General features: G+C 42.4%; 1 protein-coding gene across 1 annotated transcript; it reads right to left on the reverse strand.

The window, feature by feature from the left end:
• Positions 1-1,980: 1,980 nt before the first annotated feature.
• Positions 1,981-10,732, reverse strand: LOC144158917 (uncharacterized). The gene is made up of 5 exons (XM_077690105.1): positions 10,582-10,732; positions 8,430-8,573; positions 3,854-4,001; positions 3,346-3,450; positions 1,981-2,835 (listed from the first exon to the last, which is right to left on the reverse strand). The coding sequence occupies exons 2-5, from the start codon at positions 8,504-8,506 to the stop codon at positions 2,764-2,766; spliced, it is 402 nt and encodes a 133-aa protein (XP_077546231.1). The 5' UTR covers positions 8,507-8,573; positions 10,582-10,732; the 3' UTR covers positions 1,981-2,763.
• Positions 10,733-12,113: the final 1,381 nt, after the last annotated feature.

Raw genomic sequence — 12,113 nt, forward strand, 5'->3', positions numbered from 1 at the left:
GGTTCTATTAGACGTCTCACGAGCAGTGAAGCGAGCAAAAATTAAATTGAATTTAGCAAACTTCCTCCGAATAATTGTGGCAGGACTGAAACGGGAAGGGAAGAGGGTGAGAGGTGGGTGGGGAAGAGAAAAGAGATATTTTCGCGGCAGAGGCGGTGGAAGACTATCGTCTTTCTGCGGCATTTGCAGCGGAGCTGGCAGATACCCGGCCACTTTTTGTCTTAAGTGGCTATCTATGGCGCTTAGAATTGTTAAAATATCGTGTTTTTCAGCTACCCTTTTTAACGCCCTAGGAGAAAACATTTTAAGAAACAACAGAACAAACACCTGCGGAACGACGCTGTACTCCACCAAAGATACCAGACAGAAGAACTGGTAAAGACCTGTTTCCTCCACTTATGGGATGTGAAATGTTCCGCCCTTGCCAGTTTCATGTTTATATCTAGTATCACTTAAGCTTTAAAATGATAATTCAATTAAATGCCTAACAAATCGACCAGACGTTATAGTCAGCTCAAGACTGCAAACAAACAATCAGAGTGTAAATATTCATGCTTTTACAGATTCCTCGCTTTGCTTTATCACACACCACGGCTCGTGGTTTCAACAGCGCAATATTTGTTTGCCAATGTGTGCCTTTCCCAGCTGACGGACTGATCGGTATTAAGTAATTGCTGATAAAATACATCCTACTTCACATTACCTCACGGTTGTTCTACGTTTTTATAACATTGGAAGTGTACATTTATCATGCAGGACATACGTTGCTGGTACTATTAACTTTATTTCGCACCTATTCCGAAAACATTCCTCAAATTCCCTCATAATAACTAGTTTTAGAGTCTTCCTCATACGCAACTTATCCTAATGATTCTTACGCATCGTAGGGGAACTTTATTAAGTATGTTCTGCTGCAGTGCTATTGTAACTTTAGTAAACTGCACTTTCCTCGCTGCAAATTTATAAATGTGACCATCTTGTAGAGTAGAGAGGAATAAAGAGGCACTACCAGCTCAAAAGTGCCTTCTTCTAGGTGAAGTTTAGCCTAACTTGCAGATATTGCTGTGTATCTACTTATTCAATTTCAAGTGATTCTTCGTACCAAAAAAAATGTTTAAGAGAACCAAGAACCAACTGCAAGAATGTACACAAGCGGTGTAGAGCTTCCACGTAAAAACCCTCATGTAATATACGCAAACTTGGCTACCATACCGTTTCTCAAAAGGGTGCCGTGGCCATAATAGGCATTGAAAGTCACGCAGACAATTCCTCTTGCAATCTGTGATGTTTTTCTGGGGGGTCTGTTTGTATTAACTAGTGGGAGAAACTTGTTCTATCTCTCACGTTCACCAGCGAAAACCATTGGCGGTAAATGTATAAAATCAAAGGATATTAAATTGAAATATAAAGTACAACTGATGTTTCTCTTTGGTGACACAATATGCTCTGACCGCATTCGCTGAGGGCGGTGCGGCTCCCGTTGGCACAAAGTAACGTAACGTTTCCCACAATGCCAGTGTATCCTTTAAGCCGGACGTCGTACCCAAAACCTTTAATTGCACAACATTGTAGTCGCACATGTTGTACAATATTGTTGTATTTTTATCAGAATTGCCCAGATTCGCTCGGAGTGTTTGTAGTTATTGTCGTGTATCATCAGAAATTTATTGCCCTTTTTCGCAACATCCAATTCAATATGTGTATTACTGAAAGAACAACGCGGTCATTAATAATGTGTGGTGTTTGGCCTCAAATTTGTCTAGGTCGCCTTTTGCAATGAACAGAGGTGGCACAAAGAAACCGTGGGACCGGGCTGGTAGTTGGGAAAAGCCTTCGTAGTGTTCCTTGCAGAGTTGCTCAGGCATGTTACCAAAACGTTTCTAGTCGATGCGTCCCTAAAGCTACAGAAGAGACCACGAAAGTGCACATAGTTTCTTTTGAAGCCAGGCATGGCGCTACAACAAGCAAAACAGACAAAGCGACACTTCCAACAGAACTTTATTTTTAAAAAAGTCTGTACCTCTATCTTAAGAACCCAAGACGAAAAAAATTATGTTCTGGTATCTTTCCAGGAATCCAGTCTCTGTTTCTGAAAGGGGGATAGTCTGTTTTCTGATGCACACCTCGCCCGGTTTTTTGATAAGGTATGCTTTCAATGTTTCACGCCCCAGCTTTTCATTTGCCCTGCTGAGATATCGCGTCCGCTCTCACGTACGTGGGATAGCGATTACTTTTTATAATGTTCGAACCTGTTATTTCCCCAAGAATTTTTTACAGCTAGATTATGCCCTTTTCCAATAAATCAACGACCTGACTGACAGTTGTAAACTAAAAAGTAATTCATGGGGAGTTCGTATACAATTTCTTTTGCTGCCACTGCACTGCTGGGCGGCATTCGTCTTATACATCATCATAAAAATAATTTACCAATTATAAATGCGCTAAAACTAAAATTGACGGTATTTATTTGCGCAACCTTTTTGAAGCCGTGGGACACCCTGTGTGAGTAGGGGCAAGAGGAAAATTCTTCTAGCAGAGGCGCGGAATTTGTATCTGGTCTGATCTCACGCCATTTTTATTAGACATTCATTAAATGTAATTGTAAGTGTAAGTGTGATTGTAAATGTAAGTGTAAGCATTTAATGACTAGCATGGGTGATGGAAGTAACAATACCATTACTGGAGATGTGCCATTACACCATTACCATTACTGGATAATTTACAGACGAAAACACGCAGTTCTCACTCATCCAAAACTGGCTATCAGTAGTTCTCACAGTCCTTCCACTCCGGCTGGTATTTCTTACAAGAGACGCACTCTCCAAACATGCAAATCTGAAGGGAAAGAAAATAACAGAATATGCTATGAGGCCGCGCAAAAGTTTGTGACCAAAACATTATTCTAGCAAGGCTTTTTTCCTGTACTGGTGACACTTTAGAGGAGCACTAATAAATTGTCAAGCTGAATAGCGGCCGCTGCTTACACACGAGCCAGGCCATGAGCAAGTAAAAAAATATTTTAAATAGTTAAGTGTAACATTGTAATAACATTTCGGAGTGCTCATGATACGATCATATTGAAAGAAAGCTACGTGCCTTGTTCAGAATATTCGCTGCAATTAATTTAAACACTGTGGAAATAAAATCTATGAGTTTCAAGATGTAGCAGAAATAATTCGGTAAAGAACATTACCGGCCCACGTACCTCTGCCCATGCTGATAACAAAATAACGAAATTATTAGTCGTTTGCAGCCTTTATACCAACGAATAATTTTTACGCATGTTTTAATACCAAGTTTGTAAGGTGAAAGCATTCAATAAAAATGTGAGCTGAAAATTCTTACCATCCCCTTTCCACAACGAAAGCCGTAAGGTGCAGGGTAATCCTGGCTTGGCCAACCCCTCCAGAAGCCACCGACGTAGCAATGTATTACACAATTCTTGAACTCCTGAAGGACATGTGTAGGTTGGAAGCAATCAACATCAAATTAAACTCCTATAATTTTGTACAAGCCGTGAAAAACTTTCCTATCAGTTTTCAAATGTACAGGTGCAAAGATTAAGTAAAGAAAAGGATTCCATTATGGTAACCTTTTTAGGAAAATATTGTTGTTTAAAAAGCGCAGTTCTAGGGTCCATTTGTATCAGTTAGGCGATTACATTACAAAAACAAATATAATAGTTTTGTTAATGTTTTTTTTTCAGAAGTACCGCATCGCAAATATTCTGTTGCATATTTTCTATCCTACTGATCCTGTTTTGTGTATTAGGATTGTAAAGTGACGGTTCTACTAAAAGGGGGTTATTAAAATTGCCTTCCGGTGTTCGCTGCTTGATTGGATCTGTGCTTACCGAGTAGTAGAGATTGGGCCCTTCTGTTGCTTTGCAAAAGTCTTCATGGCTGTACGTAGGTGGAGGCAGGTGTTTTTGCACATCAAGAAAGTCTTGTTTCAGATCTTTTACACAGATGCAACCCCAGTATATATCGTCCGCCATTTTCCTAGAATATATTGGAATAAAGAAAATTCAGGCTGCAAAGTTTTCTCGCATGTAACCGTAGCTGCAGATTTCGCTCGACGCACTGTAAACCCACCGTTTAGTACATTGAACGGATCGCTATCTCTTTTAATTCAAAGATTTTATGGTGACAACTGCAATAAACAGGCATCACAAAAAATAACTCTCAGCAACAAAGCGCAAAATCCAAGTCAGTTTCCTGTCCCAAGTACTTTGTTCTAACTAAAATTTACACTAATGTGAACGGCTGTTTTCGCAAGAGCAATCAAGCCGCCATGCGTCGTCGTGCTTCTTGTAATCGGCTTAGAAAAATGTGATACCTTTAAATCGCAAGTCCGCAGGTATTCCTTCTTTTTAAACCATTGCCTGTGTGTTGGATCGGTGATTTGCTTTAATGGAGACAGAGAGCGAGGAAATATTATAATGTGCTCGGATATGAGAGTGGGGCCCTAGTCGAGCAATTCAGGCGTCGCCCTAGCTGTCCTCACCTGTGGCACCGGGAGAGTGTGACCCCAGTTGACAGTTGACAGTGCAGCGCTCAGGAAAGGAATGGGTGGAGAGGGGTGGTGATACCAGGTTATGAGCCCATTCAACAGTTAGGTATATGCTGTAGGGTGGAAAAAATTTGCATAGAGCAGTGTACTATATGGGAAACAATAAATTCATTTGAACCAGGTGTAACGTACGTCTCTGCTTGTAATTTTCGGCGTGTAATTTCCTGTGTTTGTTGAGGGATGGGGTGGGCACGGACATTTTTGTTTAGTGTCCAATAAAATTTTTGTCTAGTGTCCGGTTGCGTCGGAGCTACGGTGACCTCGGGGGCTAGGCGAGCCAGTTCATGAGCCTGTTGGTGGGCAGAGTTGTTGCCAGTAACAGAGGCACGTGAGGTGTCCACAGGATTGCCGCTCGGTGAGATGGACGGCAGTGAGAACGAACCCGTAGTGCCGTTGGTGTCACTCGTCCTGACAGGGAACTGCGGCCGGCAGCTTGAGAACCGGAGACGATGACTTTACTGGATCATTGGATGAATGCTAACGCAATAGCGAGTTCTTCGGCGTCACGGGAGGACGTCGTGCGGATGATCGCGCATGCAGTTAAATGGTTTCTGATTTTTTTCACTGCAACCATGACTTTGTTGCCAGTGTATGGCGCCGCACTGGTGTAGGACGCGCCAGAGTGATTGCCGTGTCAGCGTTCGGGGGCTTCGCTGCGGGCGTTTCTGTGCTCGGGATAAAGGTAAGGGTTTATATTCTTCAGAAGGGGTCCAAGCAAACTATGCTAACGCCTCTCGTCTGATAGAGGGGCTAGGTCGGTTTGTACTGCACAGGGCCAGTTGCTGCATTGAAGCACAAAGCAGCCGTCTTGAGTCTGTGTTAAACGAAGGCGCTTACTTGCTAGATAACGTTCAATGGTTTCATCAATGGTGTTGTGAAAACCTATTTGATGAAACTTGGTTGTCGAGGTGCTTATCGGGAGCCCGAAGAATTTTTTAAATGCTTTTCTAATGATCTTGTTGAGTGTTTTAATGTCAGATTTGGTTAGGCGCATAAGTGGGGTGACAAACGAGACGATATGAAACAAAAGCCTGAATTATCCTCAGTTTCCTTTGCTTTCGTTCCTCGATGCCGAATAGTGACCCACCTAATCATGTGCACTATTTGGTCAGACATATTAGGTAGTTTGAACATGGCAAAGTGGTTTCTGGTATTGGCTTGTACGGTAAGGCCTACAATTTTTTCTAACTGGCTAGGTTTTGTCGATTTGCCGTCTAGGTTTATTTAGATGAGCTCGACATGGGGTCGTGGAGGGTGTTTTTGGATGATGAGTTTTGACCTCTGCGGTTAACAATGCAATCCGCAAGCCTGGGCGTAGTGACTGACAGCTTCGGCCGCAAGCTGCGGTGTGTTCTGCAGCTATCCTTGAGATTGAGAGTCGGTGTCAGTCAAGAAGTTGACTTCATGTGTATACAGTGCGTGGTGAATATTCAGTATGTGCACTAGCTGTCCTCTAACAGCGACATTGAAGAAGGGCAGCGGTAATACCGAGCCTTGACGTGTGCACCGACAGGACGCATCACCGCTAGCTTATCGGGACAACGTTCTAGCATTAAGGGAAGAGCGCGGGGTATATTCAAACTAAGTCATAAAAGTGGTAATATAAACACATAACCCCTTCTTATAAGTGCCTACCTGTATATTACTTATATATAAAACACATACGACATCTTGATTATTTAATTAGCTTGGTTTGGAATAGTGTATTTACCCAACACAAGCATCACCATTTTCGCCTTTTTTAAACACATGAATAATTGTTTTTTGGATAGAAGCGAGTGCTGCCATGCCCTTTACTACTCTGATACAGTGTGGGGTTTTCGTAATCTCTAAGCTGTATGTTTCCATGCGACTAAATTTTTGTGCGCCGAGACGGTTTCATCGATATGCGCATGTTACTTGGTGTATATACCTTTGTTCACTTTTGATAAATCACAAGGGAGTGGGGCTTCTTCGTGTTAAAAGGAAGCTTTCTATGCCTTTCTACGTCTCTCTTTCTATCACTCTCTAAGTGTGCACTACAAAACTCACGGCGGGAAAAACAGCTTTCTCTGTGGATGATTGTGATCGTGGGTGGAGTGAAACGTGGATGAAATGCGAAGTTTTCTTTTCTACAAAAAGAATGGCTGTGTTCACATTCACATTGTTCACATTCACGTTCACATTGTTCACGTTCACATTGTTCACATTCTGAACAAAGTACAAATCTCAAAGAGCGCGCACTCATGCCACAGAAACGTTCAGCAGGATAGTAGCCAGCCGAACGCCTGCGTGTCCCGCCTACTGTTATTCAGCATCCTGGCGGGCATCGCGCTTACACTTGGCGATTGCGGCCCAATCGTCGTCGGTGGTCTACCTCCGCTGCATTCGAGCCGGTTTTCGCCAATCATTCCATTATTGAAATGGTTCAATTCGCAACATGCAATGCGAGAAGAACAGTTTAAATAGGACAAGTTAACAGCGATCACCTGAAAATCGGCTTCATTTTTAGACACCGAAGAATTGAGGCAAATACACTATAAAGACTATAAATGCCGTGCTATGTCTTGTAATCACGTGCCGGAGGAGTACATGTTGCCGAAGTTAGTGGGAAGGAAGCAAGGAAGGATAATACAGTGCATGAAAGGCAGGGAGGTTAACCAGGTAACAGTCCGATTGGCTACCCTACCCATGGGAAGTGGGGAAGGAGGGATTTAAAGAGAAAGAAAGGGTACTGAAAAGATTGGGAATAGATCTTGAGGAGCAAGAAAAGAAAAATAAAGATACCTACAAAAACAAACAATATGCGATAATCAAGCCTAAACTGAAACGGTAAACTAAGCAAATGACAAATGAACAATGGTACACAGTGTCTCTACAACCGTTCAGACAGGCCTGTGTCCTTTAAGAAACAAAGTAATATTTTTGTGTCCTTTTCGGACTGACAAGCGTTGAAGTTAGTGGGTGTGGCAAAATGTAGAGGAGGGGAGCGGCTTTCCTCGGTGCATGCCCGCACGAAAACGGTGGAGACTCTACCTGCGCTGATGCAACAAGCATGCTGTGACATGATATGCAGTGAGAGGCAAGGAAAATGTTCCGACCTATCAATCTGTGTAGTGGCATGATCAGAACATCTGTATTTCCGTAGTTCCGTTAGCCTTCTTTACTGAAAAAATTTCTTGATTACTGGCTATTAGAACCCTTCCTGAACTAGTTTTGTATTACGAGGGCATAACTAATTTGCTCTTTTGTCGGGCTACCAGTCAAAGGCAAGGTCTTTGAAACATTCAAGACTTTGAATTTCTTACCCAGTGACCCTTCACAAAACATCTACGCCCACAGGTGTCAGAAATTTGAACTGACAGCGCCTGCTTCACCGTGCGCCACTAGTTAAAGGGAGTGGCTTGCTTCACAGCGCATGCTCTTTTTTTGAGTACAACCGATCTTGAGTATTCTTGGCGCATTATTAAACAGCTAGAAAGCAAACATAGGTCGGCTCAACGGGCCATGTAACGAATAATGTTACGAGTAACATTCATGGACAAGAAACGAGCTAACAAATGGAATTGGGCTGGACATGTAGTGTAACGAACCGACAACCGGTGGACCATTATGGCAACAAAGTAGACACCGAGAAACGGGCATAGAAGAGGAAGGCAAATTCTATGGAGGGACGAGATAAGTAAATTCGGAGGTAAAGAATGGACTCAAGTAGCACAAGACCGGAGCGGTTGGAGGTCAATGGGAGAGGCGTTCATCGTGCAGTTGACCTAAGTAGGCTGTTGATGATGGTGGTGAAGATGATCGGCTCTTCGGGCTAATTTGTAAGAATTTTGATAAAATGATGGAAATATTGGCAATACTTTGAGGAAACGTACGCCAAGTTGTCCTTGATCGCTTTTTCGGCGCAGTCTGAAAAATGGTGTCCGCTTTTTCCATCAACATGCGGTGCCATGATGGCTCCGTATGTGGGACATTTGGAATAGTTCTTGTTTTGTGGTCCATCATGAGGCGCTCCCAAACTGAAATGAGGGTTCCAGAGGGTAATTTGGAAAGGCATGGGTAATAAAGAAGAGTATTCTTTAGCGGGTTCAGGGTAATCAGAATTGGTCGTCCGCTCATTTTGGTTTTTCCCTCCTGAAACGTTCCACAAATACGTAATTATGTAAATACAGAGTTCCTACCTATGACGACACAAGGACGCTATAAAACAGAGATACCTTATAGAATCACATGAAAATAAATTAGGTCATAACCTTGCAAAATATTGACAACAGTTTTACTTCGATAAGACTGCCAGAACCGCCAAAGCATTCTCCGTGAGTGTTTCTTATATAGGGAGCGTACAGAAAACATACATAGCCGGACTTTGCTGCTAAATGAAGATAGAAATATAAAAACTGCGCCAACGGCAAGTATTATAAGAAAGCATGTTATTCCACTCTGTTTGGGAATAATATCTTCCTAAGTTCGTGCATTTATTAATCGAAAAATTCGGCATATATGAAACGTTTCAGTAGGGTTGTTAGAATAGAAAGTTTCAGCATAGGGTTACCATGTTTACGCTATCGTCTACCGTGCTTCCGGGAATGGAGTGCGCATACGTGAAAGTTACCACAAACGATAGCTTATCGGCAGCGAGCTACCTGAGCAGACGAAGTGTACCTTCGAATATTAATTAAAGCAAACGCAGTGGGCTCGGCGTTTGATGCTTGGTACCACTGACAAAAGTATTGTTAATTGATGTTGTTCATTACGTTAGTCTTTTTAGATGGTGCTCAGGAGCTTGAGAAATTACGTTTTCACTCATATGGGTGACCGAAACGGCTACCCCTACTCGGGCTAAGCCATGCCAGTCTCATATAGCTCAGGTAAGGTTCTCAGCTCACCAAATGATTTAGGTTTCCAACCCTGTCCTGGACGAGGTAGGGTAGAATTTTGAATAATTATTGCAACATACTTTGGTGATTCTTGCCGTAATATTCAGCGCGGGCGTAATTTCTAGTTTACTTTGATTTCAATTCTATTCAGCAGATAGCGCCAACCACATGTTTGCTTTGTACAGGTCTACATGTGATGGCTAGAGTATTCTCAAAACAAGTACTGTTATTGTGAGCGCTCTAACCGAAAAGCGGAACATTCAAGATACCCTAAATGAAAGCAACTAGATACTAGCAAAAAATTATGCGTGATTTGCTTTGAGACTATTTCATCCGATGTTGCTACCTGCACAACTGCGGCCGGAAGACGCAAACCGAAAACGGTGTGCTAAGACGTGTTCTACCATTTTCAGCGCTAAAAGGAATCTCCTGCGCCCGGTAAAACGGTAAACGGTAACGAAAACACCGCAACGATATGTAAAACTTTCTGATAAAATCCGAAGCTGGTAGCGGAAACCAATAATTTACTTGTGTGGGCAACGTGAACCCTCCACACTTTGTAATATGTACAAACATATCAAATATAATATGTTATCCACACATTAACGTTGCTCTTTGCAAGATAGTTGCTTCGCGAAGATGCTTTTCAATACGCCTGTTTCATGTACACAAATCTTCGTTGCGAACCTACACGTTACTGGAAAACGGATATAATGTATCTGTAAACACGAAAACAGGTTCTTAGCGTATGTGGAAGACCAAAAGCTACGAAAGATTTTATCTGTTATGTTGTGTTACGTTATCTGCGCAGTTGAAAATAAAGAAACCGAAACCGAGTGGTCATGATACTTATCTGGTTTGGCAGGTATGTGATCATTATACAAACGAGAAAAGTCCCGTAAATGTTTACTTGAAAACTAAAATGCACCGAACCAATGCCATCGCAACAGACACTTTCCGATGGGTAGGGATACTTTTGAATTATTTTTCCCACTTGTGGTTTCACGCATGCAGCGCATGCCCATGTTCCTTAAAGTGTATTTTTCTTCGGGGAAAATCGTTTAACACACCTGGATACATCTAGAGCAGATAAGTGAAATTGATTGCTTTGAATCCCACCTACATGTGAGAAAAACGCCAGAACACTCACAGGTGTCCAATCTCATGAGCCAGAGTTGCGGTGGCCTGGTACTGGGCACCAAGATCTTCCACGACAGCAACTTTCCAGCGCTGATTGCAGACTTGTCCCACGTACGCCAATCCTATCTAGCGCAAAGGGAAAACCTTGTACTGCCAATACCAAAGCAATTACGCCCATAAAATCTATAAAAAGCACGAGAGGAAACGCGAAGTTTTTAATAAAAATAAATTTAGAATGCGTACAACGAGCATGTCTACCGCCAAGTTCAATCTTAAAGTCACGTGCCCGCTGTGGAGTATTTACTCCTTTTAATGCTTTTTATTGCACTGCGCTAAATAGAAGTACAACTACATCCATGTACAAAGGTTTTTTTCTCTCAATAATCGGTACAAGGGTACTTACACCTAATTGTTTTGTAGTATAATTCAACGGTTCGCTACATTTACTCAACAGAATATCTGCACCCACAAAGGAGTGACCAGTGATGAGTGGAACCTACTTAAATTTGATATTATTTATCCCACAAGTGGAAGAGCACAGGGAATGGCCCCTGCAAATAGACTTCAGCGCGACATCAGCCCATGGTTGTGCAACGTAGGTTACGTGCAGTTTGGATCCTACGTGCTGCAGAAACTCGTCATGTCTCTTGACACGGCGGCCAGGCTAGCGGTGACTAGGCTCTGACATGTTTAGAAAATTATGAACTTAGCCAAAGCTAAAGGCCTAACCGCTTCCCAGAAAGACAGTCTTGAAAGGACAAAGTTTTACAGGTGGGAAAGGAGCCATAGTATAGTCTAGAATGGCAATGCAAGTCACCATCAGGACGTCTTTTGAAAGCAGCGTTGAAATATTCATTGCGATAATAGAAACAACACATCCGCTGGCCTCAGCGCAGTTGTGACGTCACTACAAAATGGTGGCGCTCTTGGTGGAGTTGGAACTTTTTGACTTGCACTTTCAACATCAGTTGCTCTATTGGCTCATTTTGTCGGACAGAAATCCTCGATATAACACCATGGCTCTGTGCCTATTGAAAAAAAAAAAACTCCTATTTATGCATGTGGCAAAGGCACTTGGAAACTCTATGGGCTCCCATCGGGAGGTTTAAAAGCTGCTTTCGAGGAAATAATGAATACTTGGAGTTCGGCTGAAAGAAGTTAAATTTATTCGACATTTATATCTAGAGGGGTGGTGACGTTATGCAATCTATTTCTAGCCAAAAATCAAAATGCCTCCCCAAAAGAAGTGTCATGACAAGTGTGGACTCCTTTATACCGAAAAGAAGAGCTGTTTGGCTGCATAATTTCCCTTCAAACTGCTAAGGTCAGGTTTGATGAATTACTCTTCATTCTGTAGACAGGTATAAGGATATCGAAGGTGTAACAAACTTCGAAAGACGAAGTGGGACTGATACAAAACAAACTCAATATGGCCTCTTCAGGGGTGTCTCTAAAATGGTGAATTTGAAGATTTGTGAAACGGAATTAACAATGGCCTTTGTGGGCCTGCGGACGATAGGGGATACCCCGCTAAAAGCGTTT

Source organism: Haemaphysalis longicornis, unplaced genomic scaffold, assembly GCF_048455015.1.
Source record: "Haemaphysalis longicornis isolate Haplotype H1 unplaced genomic scaffold, Haemaphysalis longicornis Haplotype H1 scaffold_10, whole genome shotgun sequence".
Classification (NCBI taxonomy): domain Eukaryota; kingdom Metazoa; phylum Arthropoda; class Arachnida; order Ixodida; family Ixodidae; genus Haemaphysalis; species Haemaphysalis longicornis.